The following is a 20,686-nucleotide window of genomic DNA, read 5'->3' on the forward strand; positions in this document are numbered from 1 at the left end:
CTCACTTTGCATTCCCTGTCCCAGCAATTTTACCACCGCTAGTAAACATCAAAATGCGCAAAAATAGCCTAAGAAATAGGTTAACATACCAGAGATGCTCATGTGGCCCATTATATTAGGCTATCCGTATTATTCAGCTACATCAGCCAAAGGGCAGACGTGGTTTGAAAAAAGAATATAGTTGGAACAAAATATAGTTGAATTGACAGTTAATTGACAGTTAACATTTTGCATAACTTTAAGGAGCGCAACAATCTGCGAATATTGAGTTATCAATATTGATTTACAGTCAATGTCAGAGTCTAAACTAAACCCTATTATAGCCGTACTTCTCCTCCCATATAGCCTAGTCTACAGGCTATTTAATTAGGACGACACATACTGTATGTTGCAGCACACATATAGGTGCATGTGATCTTGCACGCCCAACACGAGAGAGGTATGCTACTGAATTTGAAGCAGCATCATCCTATGAGAGTTTGAGAATAGTGTGACAACGAGGTGCTCTAATACATCAGATAACACACACACACATACAAAACAAAAAGACAACCTTTCAAAAATAATCTGCGGGACAAAAACATATTTTCATCCCAAAGTGGTCTGTCTGACCGCCACTCCCTCCCACAGCATGGAAAATGCCAACCGTGCTGCAATGCTCTGTAGGGGCCCGCATGTCCCACGGGACACCCGCGGGAATGCAGCTCTCTAGATGGAATCTCTGCCTGTGGCTGAAACAACAACACTGACTTCCCACAAGCAGGAAAACAGTGTGTGACTGACTGACTGTGTCTGTGTGGCACCAGTGAGTGGGCAGAATAGATGGAGACTGTCGTAAAAAAAGAGGTCTGAGTTACTTTGTCATTGTCGTGTTGTTTTGTTTGGGGCTGGGATGATCAGACAGAGATGAGGGTCAGGGTGAGCTCTGCCTCACATGAAAAACAACCACATCTAGAAGGCAAAAACAACAACAGCCAGCCACACTTCTACACACTTATCAAAACAACAATACAGTCCACATGCATGAAACACTATTTAGGTCTGGACTGTTTTCACAGAGTCAGATGAGGCATTAAAAGGTGTCTTTGAGCAGTCGTTATACTGAATTTAGATGCCACATGTTCTGTATTCATGGATGAGTTCCTCATACATTCTCGATAAGAAATGTGCAGATTTTCAATGGACTACTGTTTGATGCCTCTCCCAGCTGTCAGACCCATTTCTCCTCCGTATATTTCCTTCTCATGTCTTCAACTCAGGTAACCTCTTCCGCCATTCTCTCCTGGCAGCCGATAAATCACATTATGATCGGTTATTTCAGAGCAATTTTCTCTATCTTTCCCAAATCCTAACCATTTCCAGGGAAGTCACTTTTGAAATACCAGCTGAAGTGTTTGCTTCAACGGCTGCCAGGCTGAATGCCTGGGAGTAGCGCATGGCTTTGGGGCTTGAGCCCAGGTGATCCTCTTATCATTGCAGCTCAGCGGAAATGGCCGACGTTCAGAGACACGAGCTCCCAGAGACAGGCCTTCTCCTCTGCTTGTCTGTCTGTCTGGTGTCTGTCTGGTGTCTGTCTGGTGTCTGTCTGGTATCTGATATCCAAAGACACCAACCACCAAAGTGGCCAATATTATGTTGGTAGGAGTTGTATTTTTGTTTATCACAGTGGCTACATCGCACACTGTGACAGTGTCTTTCTACCCTCAATTATGGACTTAAGACTCTAAAAACCCTCTAAAACCCCCTATTCCTGTGCTAATACGCAACAGATGAGTGAAGGACAAAAACAAAGCCTGTTTCTATGGGGCAACATGTCTGAACATACAGTAGTACATGACTGACTTGAATGAAAGGAAATGGACAGAAAACATTCCTGTAAGAATGATGGAACATCAGCCAAGTAGGCTACAACATGAGACTGGTGACTGGCATACCACTACTGCTCTGTTAACAGATACCAGACACATTCGTTATCAGATACATACCAGTCAGTCCATGCCTACTGCTGGTTTTCCATATCTAGAGACAGAGAGTTTGTGAAAGACAACTTGTTCCTGGTGCTGCTGAACAGCTTCTTACTGGGAGCCCTGGCCAGTCAATGGGCCAAAGCAGCCAGTCAACAAACAGCAGTCTTTTGGAACACAGCATGGGTGGGTCCAACAAAGACGATGCAACCGCCTCTGGCTTGATCCTGGGTTTTGGCTCTTAGTTTTTGACTTACAAATGACTTTTTATTTTACCAGGTTGGCTACACAACAGAAGCCAAGAACCGTCTCCTTTTTACAACAGGTACAGAGAGAGTGGGATAGGCCAATGTGGAGCCTGAGAGGAACGGGGTGGGTGGAACGGAAGCAATCACACACGTTCTGATTGGACCCTGGGGAGAGGGGACACATGCACCCGCCTCCCAGCAGGAAATGAAGAGACTCCGGATCCAGCCAGACAGACAGACACACATGCTACAGTAAAAACCCAGCCAGACACACAGAGGAACAGAAGGAGCCAGAGAAACAGATAATAGTACAGACTCAGGCAGAGGAACTCTGATAGACTTCTAACCCAGCCAGAAAGCCAGACACAGCCTGGGGAAAAGACCACAATACACACAGCAAGCTAGAGAAACACAGAGTGTACAGAACAGCTGTGCATTGTTCACATAGCGGAAGAGGCCCTTATCTGGATCATAGAGAGAGGTGGCAAAGGACAACCATGAGCACCAACTGGTGGAGTAAAAACCCTCAAACCCTAAAGCTGGGCAACTGAGCAATGTCAATGTGCAACAGACAAGGCTTTATGTAGCTTATCTTCAAAAGGTCAAGTTCAAAAATACATGGCAGCAAACACAAGTTCACAACTGATTTCAAATAACTCTCAGTAGCCACAGTGACAACAGAAGAATACATTTAAGATTATTCCCATGAACTTTGTTTAGGAGAAGCAACATATCTTATACTAACATAACTCTTTTCTTAACTTAACTCAACTCTTGTCTTAACTCTTATCCTAGCATAACTCTTATCCTAACATAACTCTTATCCTAACTTAACTCTTATCCTAACTTAACTCTTATCTTGACTCAAGTTCAAAAGGCAGATAAAAAGAAGACATTTTGTCTTGATAAGGTTTAGTGACTCCAGGTCCAGATGTAACTCACCTTCTTGGTCTTGACGGTGGAGTGGCAGCAGTCCCCTCCGTCGTAGTTACAGAAGGCTCTGTTGTTGACCGAGTCACAGTAATTGTCTCCCATGAAGGGCTGTGACAGACAGAGACAGCAACAAACAGGAGGAGACAATAAGAGACAGGACGTCATCAACAACCTATACAGTGTACTGTACATACACATATGGACAACATAGAGAGGAAAAGTCCACTGATTCCCTCTGATTTATTTGTGTTTGATTATCCCACTTAAAAGCTCTATATTAGTTTACGTTTGATTTCGTTAATATTGTATTCACGGCTGCCAACTTTTGAAGAAAGCATGGAGTGAGATTGGCTATGTGAATTTCATTGCCCCCTGGCACAACCCTTATACCCTGACTACACCGCTCGCGCAAGTTGCAAAATAAATGTAGGAATCTATGTTATTCAATTATTACACCCACACTGCTCACCCGCGTCAGCGAGCGTCTGCGTTGCCAAGGGCTAAAATAGAAGTCATTCCAATTTCTGACGCAGATCGCGCTGCAAGTCCTGCCTCTCCCATCTCCTTATTGGTTTATAGAAGCAGGTACCAATGTGCCATCTCCTCATTGGTTATACACACGTAGGTGATTGAAAGACGAACTGTTGCCGGTTGTCGTGGTAATACTATGAAAGTTTAGATGCCAATCACCATATAAGTTAAATGATGAAAAAGCCTGGAAGGATGGAGATATGACTAGAAACGATTTGGTTGACTGTTTCTATGTGTGGATTAATTGTCGGATTAGAGGACCTTGTGCATTTCAGGTGAAATAACAACCTAATGTTTATATCCCAGGACAAATTAGCTAGCAACAGCAAACTAGCAAAATAAGACAAATTAGCTAGCAAGTGCAAGCTAACTAGCTAAATTGCCATAAATGTGTAATGCTTTTCGACCTGTCCCCAAATTAATGTCATTGGTTCAGAGTTTGTTTTGATATTTTAACCTGCATGTCGTGATCGCGTTTGGTGTAAGGGGACAAAATCCATGTATGCGCGATGGAGCACGATGGTGCACGATGGAGCACGATGGAGCACGATGAAGCACGATGGTGCACGATGGAGCACGATGGTGCACGATGGAGCACGATGGAGCACGATGGTGCACGATGGAGCACGATGGTGCACGATGGAGCACGATGGAGCACGATGAAGCACGATGGTGCACGATGGAGCACGATGGTGCACGATGGAGCACGATGGAGCACGATGGTGCACGATGGAGCACGATGGTGCACGATGGAGCACGATGGAGCACGATGGTGCACGATGGTGCATGCACGCAGCCAGTTTGGGTTCGGTGTTAAACAGAATATTTTAGTTTGAAAGCTAATTTGCTGCAATTCTACGTATTTTGACATGGCTTAGGCGCCTGACCATTAAAACCACAGGTCAGGTGTATTCAGGATGCTTTGAACTATAAATTAACACTCAAAATTCAATGACTTTGTTACTTTCAGAGGGGGATGAAATTTAAAGTAAAATGTTTATATTAATTATTCATGGCAGTGGGTAATTACAGACTGCTTTCAAGGTAAGGAAACAAACATTTTGTAATTTGGGTCAAGTATCTCTTTAAAATAGATCTGGAAGAAAATCCTGCTTGCTCTCCAGGAGGGTTGGCCTCCTCTGAAGTGCTGGGTGTTTGAAAATGTTCTTGTTATAACAGTTAATTTCTCTAAATCACCCAACATTTAAGAAAAATCGAATGAATAACAACATTCAGGTGGTTTATGGCCACTAGTTGAAGATCCTTGCCATGATCTTACTTACATAGAAAATATGACGTGTTTATGAGTTGTGAGCCCCCCTAGCATCTCTGCCTAGCATGGGCACAATACTAAAATATCAACAATTATATTTGATTCCTGGAGAATTTAATATCCATTGCTTATTTGTATATCTTATTCAAAATGCTCCATGAATGGTTGCAAAAACGCATATCCTCATATAATACATTTTCAAAGACACAAGTTAGGCATACCAGATTTTAAATATGTGATTATATTGGCAAAATTGGGAAGAAGTGGAATAATAAAAAATAAAAAGGGGGGAATAACTGTAGTGTTCTTGCTGACAAGCACAGTAATTACCCCTATATTTTAGCCCATTGTTACGAATGAGAATTGTTCCACTGATCAGACTAAATAAACAATAAAATCTCCTGAAGACAAGATGAAGTAAAATTGCCCCTACATCCTCACCAAATTAGTTTTCTATTTATTGTCCCCCTCTAGAATTCACTTTTGGGCTCAAAATCTGTTTGACAAAATGAACCCCTTTTGACCCAAAATAAAAGAATAGTTACAAATCAGGTCACCCCCGCAAAAACTAAACTTAAGAACAAGGAAGGATAGAAGTAGCACACATAGAACAGATCTACCACTACTTAGACTTGCTGTCAATGACAATGACAGAACATAACTCACATTTCTATGTGAATTTAGTTGGGTCGCCCAAAAAGTTACATATTGCAGCTTTAAACTTGTAAACTTGTTTTGTCCCCATCTCACCCAGTGCCATTTCTTGAGGTTGTGTGCTGAATTTGCTGATTAATCTGGTGCATAATTTACCCTTGTGACAAAATGTGACTGTTTAAGCTGTGAGAGGTCCAGACATGTAAATCAATGTGAGGACACCATAAACTATGAGGCTAAGAAACACTCCAATCAAGTGATTTATGAGGGTAGCCCCCCCCCCTTCCTTGGTTATCCAATTGGCTTTAACTGTGTGAATCATGACATCATCCTTTTACCAACACTGAGCAGAAGGGGAATACTCTCTTTACCACGATAACATTTAAATACATAGCTTATCACAGTCAAATCTAAATATATATTTTGCCCCAAGGAAAGAACATGTTTTGTTAACATTTCTGATCTGAAAATGTTGGCATACTACAATATCAGCTACATAGGGTGTGTAGACAAAGTATTCAAGCTATAGCCCAGTATCAGTTCTTTCCTGCTTCTCTTCTCTAGCAGAGGGATTCTCTGAAACAGATCCAGGTCCCCATGTGGGTAAAGTGTTTCATTTCGGAGACAACATGAATCAAACCCGCCTCTAATTGCCTTCCACTGACAACCGTCTCCGCTTGTGCCGGTATCCACGGTAACTGACGTCACAGGAGCAGCACATCTCCCCGGAGAGAACAATTAGCTACACATGCTCTGAAACAATGTTATATTACAACCATCTCCCGAATGAGCTCGCCTGATGTAAAAAGGCATGTCTCTCTGATAGCTAGCTGTCCAGCTAGCTAGCTACCTGGCTGGCTGGCATTGTATTTAGGGCAGTCTGTTCAGAAGTGTGTGTGTCTGTGTGTGTGTGGGTATATCTGTGTCTGTATCTGTTTGAGTGCTAGTCAGTTCCAGGTAAGAGCCAGTAATGGCTGCCAACTCTTTCAAACATGACCAGGCCTGATCTCTCTTATCTGTCCAGCTCCATTTGAAACAACTGACTGCGTGTTGGATTTTGACAGCTCCCGCCGAGCTAGTGTCTGCACAAACTCCATGGGGAGTAGAACAACTTGAAAAAAGCAACATATCTGGAAACTGAAGGTGATGTCTGATCTGATGACATGTTAGAAAATATCAGGATAGGTTACAAACTACATAAAGAAGCCCTTGTTATCTAAGCACTTAATCGTGTGTATATATTCTGTTACAGTGTTTATACTCCCCACACACCTCTCCTCATCACCACTGGCCTCCATGATGCATGCCATGTCCTCTTACCTCACTTCCTCTCATGCAGTTCAAGCCCTTACCTCACATCCTATCACACAGATGAGCCCCCCCCCCCGCATATCTTCTATCTCAAGTGAAACCTTTATCTCATAGATAAACTCTATCCTCAGGAAACTCAAGTTCTTACCTCACATCCTTTGATGCAGTGGAGCACCTCTGGGTGTGGATACCACTTCAGTCCCATTGTACACACTACATTCTGTAAGGAGACAAAAGGAAAACAGTCAAAAGTGGTTCAGACACTCAAAATATCTCTACTGTATATGGATGAAATGTCAATCTGTGAGCGATGGAATAAGATATACTGATTCAAATATAAATGACAGTTGTAAGGATGGACATTGTAGCCATAGTAGTGTTAGTAGTACTAGTAATGATGGTGGGAAAAGCATTTTTTCCTGCTTTCAATATTAGATTGTGGAGTGAAAGTATATGGGGAACGGCATGTTGTTGCCGGCTGCTGTGAATGCATCATTGTGTCGTCTTTCCCCAAAACCCACACAAACATAAACAAGGAGTCATATGGCAAGACTAGGCTGCACACACAGTCTCCACCAGCCAACGTTGACAGGAACGCTGGCACAGAACTTTCTCTCTCTTTCTTCCAATGCCAGACTCAGGTCATAACCTTGGTCCTACAACTAACTGATTCATATCTCTCCATACAATGTAAGGCAATATTGATATTGTCAATGGTTCGCAGGGGGCGTTAACAAATATAAACTTGTCATGAAGCTAGAGAGGAGGATATAGTCCACGTCTGATGATGGATGGTTGGCTCTTTGAAGTCTACCACCTCTTTGCCTTGTTTCAACAGATCCGACTCGCAGTGACGTCTGATCCCAACCACAAGCACATTACACTCCTAGCTGATTCACTTGCACAAAGGTGAGTTCCGACAAGTGTTTCTACAGGTCAAATACCTTGAAATACCTTACAATGAGATGTTTTTACCAAAGCGACTGAAGCTGACTAGACCTATCCTGCTTTAACCACATCATGCCTCCACCTCATTCCAAGGTTCCTAGCTTACCTAAATCAAACAGCTTTTGTTGTAAATCATTCTTTTTTCTCTTGCCACGCTATGTGTGCCTGTTTGGATAACGCTTACCGCATTCCCTTTGATCCCGGACACGTAATGTGGACGGGTAAATCTTCTCTCCTTGGTTTGTGAAAAGGAGGTTAGGGTGCCAACCCTCTAGTGGAACGACCATGTTCCTGATTAACAGTTGTTCACCTTAACTCACTCCACATTCAGGAGGAGGAAAGTCCATGGTATTTTTCCATATGAATGGATGCATGAGTGTCTCCAGTGGTGGAGAAGCCTGCGTTTTGATTGATTACCACAGATTGCTGAATAAATCTGCTTGACATTATATAACTTGATCCTTATATATAAAGGTGCTCTTTCATACCAGGGCACCGGCCCCGGGAGATTGCATCACTGTATGTATGAAACGTGTTCTCGAATATTTCCACAGTATGTGTGGAATCTGCACTGTTATTTTCATTGTCTGCTCTCATTGGGATTAATGGAGGGAAAAAGGGGGCTTCTGAGGTGATTTGAATGTAGTGAGTGTGTGTGTGTGTGTGTGTGTGAGTGTGAGTGTGAGTGTGAGTGTGAGTGTGTGTGTGAGTGTGTGTGTGTGTGTGTGTGAGTGTGTGTGTGTGTGTGTGTGTGTGTGTGTGTGTGTGTGTGTGTGTGTGTGTGTGTGTGTGTGTGTGTGTGTGTGTGTGTGTGTGTGTGTGTGTGTGTGTGCGTGCGTGCGTGCGTGCGTGTGTGTGTGTGTGTGTGTGTGTGTGTGTGTGTGCGCGCAGGCTGGGAGAGCGTATACAAGACTGTGTCTGTGTGAAACGGGTGAGACCTGAGAGGGTTTTCAGGGGAACATGATGCCCACAGACGAAGGAGATCCTGTACATGCAGTGAGGCAAAAGCAACCCGGTGCGGACTGGATCAAAAGTGCCATCCACAGCAAAGGACTGACTGACCTCCGCCGCAGCGCTATTTCCCAGCCCTGCTGCGTCCCAATAACACACGAGTTGAAGCGCTTTTTCGCTGCTGCAAACTAGGGTATTTTTCATTTCAGTGCTGTCAGCAAATCAATGGCAGAAAAAATAAGAAGGGAGAGAGGGCAGAGAGAGAGAGGGATCGAGAGAGAGAAAGAACAACAGAGCATCTGAGGACAGCTGGGTACTGGGTAGCAGCACACTCCTTTCCCAGCATGCCTTAGTGAAGTGAGTGAGCTCACTGAGGGGTTGGGTGGGGTGGGTCAAATAGCCTCCCACAGTTAGGATGACCACAATGAGTGGTTCAACTTTGGTAAATGTACAGCTGCAAAGTGGAGGAGTGGGGGCTAGAGAGTCTTAGTTTAAAAACTTTTCGCTGCTGTTTTTGCCTAGTGAAATCAAATAAAATGTTCACTAAGATGAAGTCCTCCGCAAACTTGCTCGGCCGTAAATCAACAGAATTCACGATTGTGGCTTTGCCTAACACCTCCGAGCACGGGATCCTCGCCCCCAGCACCTGCCCCAGAGGCACTGATATCCAACCAAAATAGATCCTTATTTGCACAGTGAGGTCATGTCCCTAATAAATATTATTCACAAAAAAATGACAAATTCTAAAGGTAGCAGTGTCATTTCTGCTGAGGCAGGGAAGCGTGCTACAGAGAGTGAGCGAGAGGAGGAGAATGGTAGCCTAAGTGGGTCAAACCCCACAACGAATGCGTCGGAAGGGTGATACATCACTATTATTGATGAAGAGGCCAAACCCCCTGGCTCAGCACATATGGAAATACAAAGTGGATTTTTTGCCTGGGTTCTTCTTGAACATGTGGAACACGAAAGAAACGGCTGCATTTTCTTGTTGTGAATCTAGAGTAGAATGATGGAGCTTTTAAGGTCAAATGTTATGAGAATAATACCATAGAATCTAATCATAGGTTAGTAGTGATTTAATCATCAACATATTTGATGGTTCTCTATGCAAATATACTGTACTTATCATAATCAGTCTACTATTGAGTTCTTGTCATATTGTAGGTGGTATGGATCACATTTGGTAAGTATCACTCATCTGAGAACACTTATAGGCCAGGATTCAATCATTTGCAGATACCAGGGTGGATTTCTAGATAGCGCTTCAGAAGTGTGTTCGACTTGCACAGTAGCGTTTCCCAGATGGAACAGGTTGAGTTGACACTTTAATTTAGAAACTGAACGTCCCGTGGCGTGAGCCGTCAGCTCTTAAGGCAAACCTTACCGAGTAGTCATCCGCTGCACGCAACCAGACTGACAAAGTTTACCTCCTTTTTGTCTAGGGGGGCGGGGGTCCTATCCTTGTCTGGTAGCCAAAGAGATGGAACAGGTTGCATAGGAATTCACATGCATCGATTGACATGGGCCGGCACAGAGGCACAAGCTGCTGAGCACACTAGAACAGCCTATTGATTTCTCCTCATCCAACCCCTGTGGAACATCTCGATGCCCCATTAATCCTGTCTCCCTTTCCCCCTCTTGCCTCGTTTCCAGACTAATATTATCCCAGTGAATAAATCATATCAATTACACAAATCAATTACAAACAGATCATTTTATTTCCCCCGTACCGCCACAAATGGCTGACTCGGCGCGACTCGCAATGAAAACAAAACACCCCCAGAAAAAAAACGTTCTCAGTCCTAACTCCCAAGGCCCTCATTGGCTAGCCTAGCCCCTAACCCCTAGCCTCTAGCCCCTAGCCTCTAGCCTCTAGCCCCTAGCCCTTAGTCCCTAGCCTCTAGTCCCTAGCCTCTAGCCCCTAGCCTCTAGCCCCTAGCCTCTATCCCCTAGCCTCTAGCCCCTAGCCTCTAGCCTCTAGCCCCTAGCCCCTAGCCCCTAGTCCCTAGCCTCTAGCCTCTAGTCTCTAGCCCCTAGCCTCTAGCCCCTAGCCCCTAGCCTCTAGCCCCTAGTCTCTAGCCTCTAGCCCCTAGCCTCTAGCCCCTAGCCCCTAGCCCCTAGCCCTATCTAAGGTCCATCCAACTGCAGCTAAAAACCTTAAAAACAGCTTTTAACTGTAATTTAATAATTAGGTCCCATTGACTTAAATCGAGTTCAATTAAGTGAGGAAGCGGTGGAATTATCTGACAAACACATTTAGATACAGCGATATGATGGTACTTATCGTTGTGTATTTCATTACTCTCCATGTGAATTGTGCCCCCCAGGGGGATAACGTTTACACAACGTTCACAGTACGCTTCTGTAAACTGCCTTCCGCCCTTGTTTCCTCATCACAACCACCAATTTAAGCAATCGGGGAAGAATCAATACAATATCCCTGTCAAATATATCTAAATCAAACTATTAGCGTTTGTAATGGTGCCATTTCTAAAATGATAGTGATTACTGACGACACGGTGCTTTTGAACTTTTACGACTTGGCCCCAGTGCTGGCTGTGGTTGCTGAGTTCAGAGATGACTGGCTGGGATCTGCCTGTGTTCTTCCAAGCCGCGGTGGTTATTGTGTTGATTGGGACATGCCTTCCTGTGCTGGTAATAGAGAGGTAATTGAATGTAAACGGGGTATACTCTAGTGGGTGGTGCTTGGACTACGCCGAGTGTGGGAGCACAACACTTCATGTCCCAGAGTGCACTGCAACTTGTTTTCTTTGAGTGTACTCTCGCAAGGGGTTCCTCTTATATCAATCTCCCGTTCTGTCTTTCTCTGTCTCTTTCTATCCCTCCCTCTACCTGCCTGTTCCTACCAGTATCATCTGTTTTCCAGTGTCTAGCCAACCAAGATGCATTGGCCAGACACACAGTAGGTGTGAAGGGTTTGGTCCTTCTGTAGTTCATAATATTACCAAGACACAGACACACAGTGTCAAATTCCTAACAGGACAGATCATGAGCAGCAGTGCTTTGTGAAGTACGTCTGTAGGACTTGTGACAGACACACACACCTTGACTTTGGGTGGGTTTCTCCAGTGCTCTTTGAGTACGCTGTCTGCGGTCATATTGCTAGGCAGGATCACCACGTCGTTGTTACTGTCCTTGCACATCAGCTCACACTCCTCACCTGTGTGAACAAACCCAATGTCATCATCAGTGTCTGCACAAACAGTACACATATCAAATAATGTTTTTAAAATGGCCTTTGATCTTTTTTAAAGACGCTTAAAATGTTTGCTTCATATCCACTTGGTCATCTATTTGTTACCTCAAGGCCCCTAGTGATTCTCTATAATCTGACAAACATAGTGTAAGATATGGTTCCTACTATGCCACACACATATACAGACCTATTCCATGTCCCTTCTTGCAGCTGACTCGTATGCTGGGGTTGAGGTTTTGAGGTAGAGAGCACTGTCCCATGCTCTGAGGACAGAGCTTGAAGGAGCCAGTCCAGTTGCCGTCCTTCCTACAGCGGATCACATTGGTGCTAGGCCCCTGCCAAACACACACACACACACACACACACACACACATACACACACACGCACGCACGCACACACGCACACAGACAGACAAAGGACATTACGAACCACCTTCCATGCCACAACGAAACGTGGTACTCTTATCTGACAATCATCTGAGGAGATGTAGTCAAGGAGGATTAAAGGGCTTAATTAATCTGTCTGTGGCACAACTATTTAGAAAATCAATCTAATCTAATAACTGGCTGTGCTAATTGAATGGGACTGATGGGGAGAGCGAGAGACAGAGAAAGAGAAAGAAAGGGGAGGCAGTAGGAGAGAGGAAAGGGGGATGAGAGAAAGAGAAGGTGAGAGAGAGATAATCAATTCTGTCTATGAAACAGTCATCTCTTTTAAACCAGAAGTAAGATCAAGTGTAATTTGGTCAGCTGCCTGATTAACTTCTGCGTTCATGAATTATACATGCAAACGCTGGACCGAACACCCTCTGATCCTCTCATTATAATCCAGCCACACACACCAGGACATACTAATTGACACACAGTTCTGCATTAAAGGCTACCACACAGAGAGATCCTCAGGTTAAGGACAACACAGTGAAAGGCAGTCTGTGTGAATATATGTGTGTCATGCAGTACTGTATGTTGCATTATGTTGATCTTCACATCTCCTGTTCCCTAACACATTATCCTCTTACACTTCACAAAGACAGCAGATACAGACAAACAGCTAGACACTGAGGCCAGTACAATGTTTTAAGAAGACACCAAAAGACAAGGCAAAGCTGACAGACAGACAGACAGACAGACAGACAGACAGACAGACAGACAGACAGACAGACAGACAGACAGACAGACAGACAGACAGACAGACAGACAGAGACACAGACAGACAGACACAGACAGACAGACAGACAGTTGAGGGGAGGAGGAGTAGAGAGACAGACCTGCTTGCATGGAGCGGTGTGCAGCGGTCTCACCGTGTGGTTGGCTCCAGGGCAGTTGATCCAGCAGGTGCTGTCGAAGCGGAAGCCATCCGTGCACTGATACATGCCGTGGAAGATGGCAGGCGGAGGGTCACAGGTCACCGGCTCGCACGCCCCCTCCAGCCAGCTGCCGTCTTCTGTGCACTGACGCTTAAAGGCTCGCCTGAGATAAGGAGGGGATAGGAGTTTAGACAAAGCCAAAGACCAAGACAAAGTTTCTTGGGTTGAGATGAGTGGAACTTAATTGACAGGACAAAGACTAGAGACATGCTCCATGTTAAAAGGATGGGATAAGTGAAATAAAGAGTTGAACAGGATCAATTGAATCAAGTCCATTTCAAACCCAGTCAATTGAACTGAGTCTGGGATTTTGAATTAAAATGGAATTGACCCCGACTGTGAGTCACTTTATATTCACAACAGCATGTGAGTGGTTGGTCACCTCTTGGGCTTGTTGGTGACGTGGTACCCCGGCTTGCACTTGTACTTGCAAAGGGAGCCCACTTTGAGGCCCGTGTCGTTGCAGCGCTTGGTCTGCAGCATGGCGTTGGGCACGTGGGGTGGGGCCGGACAGCGCAGCTCGCACAGTGCCTCAGGGAATGACCACAGACCATCCTCCAGACACGTCAGAGTGTTGTTAGAACCTGGGGGTAGAGGGGGGTGGGAGAAGGGGAAATGGGAGGGAGAGGTAGTGAGGTAGGAGGAGATGTAAACAGGGTAGAGATGGAAGGAGAGAAAGGGGGAGAGGGGTGGGAGATTGGAGAGACAAATAGTTGAACAAAGCAAATAACATAAAAGGGATATAAAAGATGAATGAATCTGCCAGCCAAGAACAGTACTGTAGAACACATTAGCTGTTCTGAATTCATTTTACACAGCCAAAACCCAAACCACTCACCTACGAGCTGAGCAGGCTCCCTGCATTGGAAGGTGCTCCTCCTGCCATAGGTAGTTCCCTCAGGGAAGTTAAAGTTGGCTGGGTGGACGTGGTACTTGTCTGGTAGACCACAGTCTACGGGCTCACACGACACCTGCTTATTCCACTTTCCATCTGCACAGGTGATGGTCACTGTTGAGTCCGACTGGAGTGAGTGGACACATTAGAGAAACTGTGAAAATTGGGACAAGACACTCATGGATGCAGCTGACATATACACACATACACAAGAATGCAAATACACACAAGTACGCACGAACACACACACACACACACACAACCCCACCCAGTACGATACATGCCGCACACTCACACAGACAAACAAGACGACACAGAAAACACAGTATGTCCGTCAATTTAGCGTTTGCTCAACAAGTCATTGTAACACGACAGAGCCAAGCAGATCTTAAATGTCACTGACTTAACTGACTGGGATTTGTCAGCAGCTCAGGTAACTGATGATGAGAACCCAGACAACAGAGCTGACATCCAACTACTGTATAATCATCCTAATGCAAACCACATTTAGACCGGGGGAGGGGACACTTTCCACCAGAGCCAGTACACAGGGGATTATCCCCAACTCCACATGGGGAGGATGGATTCATGGCCTGTTTTGATCCCAACACAGCATTGTGTGGTCTGAATACCAACTACGGAGAAATGTTGGCACCTTCCGCATCAGCGAACACTGTTATTCAGAAGAGCCGCTGGACTGAGACAACATCCGGACAGAAACAGGCAGACGCACCAGCGCACGCACACCCACACACTCAGAGGCCCAGACACACACACACGCACACGCACACACACACACACACACACACACACACACACACACACACACACACGCACACCCACACACTCAGAGGCCCAGACACACACACACACGCACACGCACACGCACACACACACACACACACACACACGCACACGCACACCCACACACTCAGAGGGCCAGACACACACACACGCACATACACACGCACGCACACACACACACACGCACGCACACACACAGATAAATACAACCGCATGTCCCCACACAAATACTTTCTATTGAGTGCTTGGAATTATAAGGCTCTATTAGCTTGTTTGTCTAAATGTAGTTATTGACATAGCCCTGTTCTGTACAATGTTCTCTACCTAGCCTATATTATACTCTAAACCCCAATCATGTTGTTAAGTTTAAAAAAATACAAGATAAAATTTGCTGACACCATTCGAACCAATGAGGGTTTGAACTTTTAAAGCCAATTATTTCAGAAACCTTATAATTCTAAGGTCATGCGGTCTGTTGTTCATAAAAAATGACAATATGCTGGAGTTGTTCAGTTTACAGCCGATTAAGGACACAATAAGACTTCATGCATTCCTACTGTAAATAAGGGGTCATTTTTGGACCGCAATTTAGTAATGATTTCAAAGAGACACTGTCTTTCAAGCAGTAACACTTTGTATTTAATTAACCTTTTATGACACAAGAAAATGGTTTAAATGGCCCAAAATACATTGTTGTATGTTTGCCACATATTCATTCAATGTGTGGTTTTTCTGTGATATTCAGAGACTACGATGTTGGCGATTGAGCTGATCTGACATACCGGTATGACCTAAAATGGCCACCGGTATGGGTGATATAGGTGAAATGGCCACCGGTATGGGTGATATAGGTGAAATGGCCACCTGTATGCGTGATATAGGTGAAATGGGCACCGGTATGGGTGATATAGGTGAAATGGGCACTGGTGCCTTCATACTTTTAGATCTAACAGTGTAAAGGCTATGGGCTATCAACTCAGTTCCAATTGTATCTGAAAGATGAGACTATCAACTTGGTATAGAGACATTGACTGGAAGCTAAATATGTATTTCCATTTTTGAGTTATAGTGGCTGCCACGCCCCCCAGGGGCAAAATCTGGGGTGGCTCCATATTTATATTTTTTCAGGGTACAAACATCTACCACTGTGCCAAATGTGGTGCTTTTATCACAAACTGCACTACTGAGTCAACATTTTCAGCTTAGCCACTGCTAACATTCAGAAGGATCAACATTTAACCCTAACTCCTAATATTTCAGATGGACCAACATTTTAAAGGGGTCAACATCCTAAAAGGGTTCTTTGGCTGTCCCCATAGGAGTACCATTTAAAGAAACCTTTTAGGTTACAGGTAGAACCCTTTCCACAGAGGGTTCTACCTGGAACCAAAACAGGTTCTACCTGGATCTAAAAGGGTTCTTTGGCTGTCCCCATAGGAGTACCATTTAAAGAAACCTTTTAGGTTACAGGTAGAACCCTTTCCACAGTGGGTTCTACCTGGAACCAAAACAGGTTCTACCTGGATCTAAAAGGGTTCCGCTATGGGGACAATAGAAGAAGCCTTTTGGAACCCTTTTTTCTAAGAGTGTAGTAACTGAACTCAGTCAGTTCCATCTTCAACATGTTGGGTTTATAGGAACCTGGTATATGGGTTTCTTCCCCTTTAATTACATACACTACAATTCAAAAGTTTTAGGTCACTTAGAAATGTCCTTGTTTTTGAAAGAAAAGCACATTTTTTTCCATTAAAATAACATAACATTTATCAGAAATACTAGAAACGGCTGATTTTTTATGGAATATTGCCCATTATATACATTCGCCCATTATCAGCAACCATCACTCCTGTGTTCCAATTGCAGGTTGTGTTAGTTAGTCCAAGTTTAGCATTTTCAAAGGCTAATTTATCATTAGAAAACCCTTTTGCAATTATATTAGCACAGCTGAAAACTGTTAATTAAAGAAGCAATAAAACTGTCCTTCTTTAGACTAGTTGAGTATCTGGAGCATCAGCATTTGTGGGTTTGATTACAGGCTCAAAATGGCCAGAAACAAAGGACTTTCTTCTGAAACTCATCAGTCTATTCTTGTTCTGAGAAATTAAGGCTATTCCATGCGAGAAATTGCCAAGAAACTGAAGATCTCGTACAACACTGTGTACTGCTCCCTTCACAGAACAGAACAGTCTGAACACTTTCCGAATGCACGATGTACACTCATACTGTGACTAAAAGCTCTTGTTGACGGGTCCAATTGTGTATCTGTGTGTGTGTGTATATGTATGTGTGTTTGTGTGTGTGGGGGGATTTATGACTGTGTATGCTCAAGTGTGTATACAGTTTGTGTATGTGGAGTTTCCTTCTTTAAAATCTTTACAGCTGCCTGACTCTCCTCCAGAGTGGATTTAACAACCCCTGGCTACTGGGCCTAATTCAAGCCAGACAGACAGACACACAGCTCCAACCCTCTTCATCTCAACCCACCTCACCTTACTCAGGATGACACTTCATACAGTATAACACAATCCGTTTCGAGTTCAGCCAGGATCATAGAGAACTAGGGTTGGAAAAAAAATCAGGTAACTTTCCAAAAGATTGCAGCTTTCACAGAAATCCTGGATGGACAATTCCAGAATTCCTGCTTCCATTCACTTCTGATTCCAGGAATATTCCAACTGGGATTTCTGGATAACCTGTGCATTTTGGGAACGTAACTGGAATGTTGAAACACTACACAGAACTAACTGTACTGCTGGCATCTCTGACAGGACTATGTAGCCACTCCAAGCAGATGCTCCAGTGATGTTTCCTGTTTGCACTGATCCCCATCTTAATCACCATCTGCATTTCCCTACAAAACATCTGCATGTAGTCGTATCAGACAGTTGTATGTCAATTGTATACTACCTGAAAGCAATGTGCCCTTTCAGGTAAACATCTGAGAGTGTGGTCATTTGTCTTGTTGTTCATCTTGCCTTAATAGTTAGTCCAGGAGTTTTTCCTTGGCCATGTGACCTGATCAGGAAACACTACAGACCCTACTTCTAACACACAAACACACCCTCAGGTGTCAATCATCATCAGCACCCTGACCTTGTCGCCTCATAAAACACCTTGAGACTCACTCAATTTAAAGCGCTACATTTCCCAGGGTAGATAAAATCTGGACCTTTCAGCGCCACTCGCCTTGAGACCTGCAGCGCGTCCACACGAAAGGCTAAAATATGTCTGCTGCTCGCTCTCGCTCTCTCACATGCACAATCCCCCCACCCCCCACCACACACACAGGCTTTCCTCGGAGACATCTGGGACACAAACGGATTGCATAATAAAACCTCAAATACACAAATAGACGTACAGATTGTTTTGGAGATAGCATCAGAACCACCTTGATAGTTCCCAGAACCACCTTGACACCGGTGAAGCAAGACTGTAATCGGCTAATGAAAGGAGATAGGGTTGTGCTTTGCACTGCACTTTTCAACCTCATAGACTACAGGGACCAGGGGGGGGGGGAGAAAGAGGAGAGGAACTCGTTGTACTGTCCCCAAGTAACGAAAAGGGAGGGAAGTGAGCTGAAGTTCTGTCTCTTTCTATTTCTCTCTCCCCCCTCTCTCACCCGTCTCTCTCTCCCTCCCCTCTCTCTCTCCCCTCTCTCTCCCCTCTCTCTCCCACACACTAACCCTCTCAAGGAGATCCTTCAATCCTTCATCCCGAAGCGATTTACCGTTGACATATTAATCAACATTATGACCTGTCAATCAAACGTAATGACGTTACAAGTGTGATGATCAGATGGTAATGAAGTGAATCTCTCAGAGTTGACACATGCAGACACAATCGTAGGCTGGTAGTAACATGTTTCGTTGTGTAATAGACCTGAACAGCTTGTGTCCCAAATGGATCATTTTGCATACACCAACATGCTGTTTAACTGAAATGAGCCGCGTTATGCTTGTGTTGGTACATACGCATATGGATGTAGTGTTGACATGCTAATAGAGAAACAACATACAGCCGGGTCTGGAATGATTGACACTCTTGATAAAGATGAGCATTAATGACTGTATTAAAAAAAAAAAAATCTAATATTGAGTTATATTGTATAAAAAAAAAATGGGAAATTATATAATACTAATACAATTTCTCAGAGAAATAGGTTTTGTTTAACAGGTTATATTTTTCAGAAGAGGGCAGTCCATAAGTGCTGACGAAGGACATCAAGGATCTGGAAGGGTTCTCGAAACAGGCTCAGCTCCGTTATCCTCGCATGGTGAGGTACCGTAACATTTATTTTTTTACAAATTAAACTTCTTTTTTTTGGAGCTTACAATATAGCTCAGTATTTAAATGATTTATTTTATACAGTCTTTTTGACTCATGTTTATCAACGGTGTCAACAGCTTCAGACCCCAAAAACACATCATACACACAAACAGAGAGCCATATGGATATGTAGAGTATAAATCAAATTACGCATACACACACAAATAACAAGTGTGTGTGTCTGCGCCTGCGCATGTGTGTACAGTAAGCTCCCCCCCCGCCCCCCCTGCGCCAGTCAGATCCTCCACCATAACCACTTCCACATGTGCATCCTCACCAACATAAAACCAGTTGAGGTGGTGCTCCATTACGTTAATAGCCAGAGCAAACAGGAGGGAGTGCCCCGGTACATCATTCATTGAGTCCTTCTATACAGCTCACTCAGCCTCTCTCATTTCTCGCACTCTCTTCCTCTTTCCCTGTCTTCTTGCGGTCTCTCACTCTTTTTTTTGTGTTCCCTCTCTCTCTCTCTTTCGCTCCCTCTCATTTAGCTCATGGATCATTCCTCTGGCTTCACGTACGAACACAACCTAAAACCACAGATTTTCACTTTCTCTCTCTGTCTCTTTTCCCACACCTTCTGTCTTATTCCCCCACCTTCTGTCTCTGTCTCTTTCTCCCCACCTTCTCTCTCTGTCTCTATTCCCCCCAAACTCTCTGTCTGTCTCTATTCCCCCCAACCTCTCTCTCTGTCTCTATTCCCCCCGAACTCTCTGTCTGTCTCTTTCCCCCCAACCTCTCTCTATGTCTCTTTCCCCCCCACCCTCTGTCTCTTCCCCCCCACCCTCTGTCTCTTCCCCCCCCACCCTCTGTCTCTTTCCCCCCCACCCTCTGTCTCTTTCCCCCCCACCCTCTGTCTCTTCCCCCCCCCCCACCATCTGTCTCTTTCCCCCCCACCCTCTGTCTCTTTCCCCCCCACCCTCTGTCTCTTTCCCACCCACCATCTGTCTCTTTCCCCCCACCCTCTGTCTCTTTCCTCCCCACCCTCTGTCTCTCCCCCCCCACCCTCTGTCTCTTTCCCCACCACCCTCTGTCTCTTTCCCCCTCACCCTCTGTCTCTTTCCCCCCCACCCTCTGTCTCTTTCCTCCCCACCCTCTGTCTCTTTCTTCCCCACCCTCTGTCTCTTCCCCAACCCCCTCTCTCTCTTTCCCCCACCCTCTCTCTCTCTGTCTCTTTCCCCCCACCCTCTCTCTGTCTCTTTCCCCAACCCTCTCTCTCTTCTCCCCACCCTCTGTCTCTTCTCCCACCCCCACCCCTCTCTCT

At 44.7% G+C, this 20,686-nt stretch overlaps 1 protein-coding gene across 1 annotated transcript in view; it reads right to left on the reverse strand.

The window, feature by feature from the left end:
- Window positions 1–20,686, reverse strand: part of LOC109868679 (pappalysin-1) — a 123,436-nt gene that overhangs the window by 12,840 nt on the left and 89,910 nt on the right. The window contains exons 15-21 of the mRNA XM_031802535.1: window positions 14,236–14,419; window positions 13,780–13,981; window positions 13,299–13,500; window positions 12,218–12,365; window positions 11,879–11,994; window positions 7,063–7,134; window positions 3,155–3,253 (exon numbers count right to left, since the gene is read on the reverse strand). Of these exons, the coding sequence (XP_031658395.1) occupies window positions 3,155–3,253; window positions 7,063–7,134; window positions 11,879–11,994; window positions 12,218–12,365; window positions 13,299–13,500; window positions 13,780–13,981; window positions 14,236–14,419 (1,023 nt within the window). The remainder of the gene's footprint in view (window positions 1–3,154; window positions 3,254–7,062; window positions 7,135–11,878; window positions 11,995–12,217; window positions 12,366–13,298; window positions 13,501–13,779; window positions 13,982–14,235; window positions 14,420–20,686) is intronic.

This window comes from Oncorhynchus kisutch, linkage group LG23 (assembly GCF_002021735.2).
Source record: "Oncorhynchus kisutch isolate 150728-3 linkage group LG23, Okis_V2, whole genome shotgun sequence".
In the NCBI taxonomy this organism is placed as follows: Eukaryota; Metazoa; Chordata; class Actinopteri; order Salmoniformes; family Salmonidae; genus Oncorhynchus; species Oncorhynchus kisutch.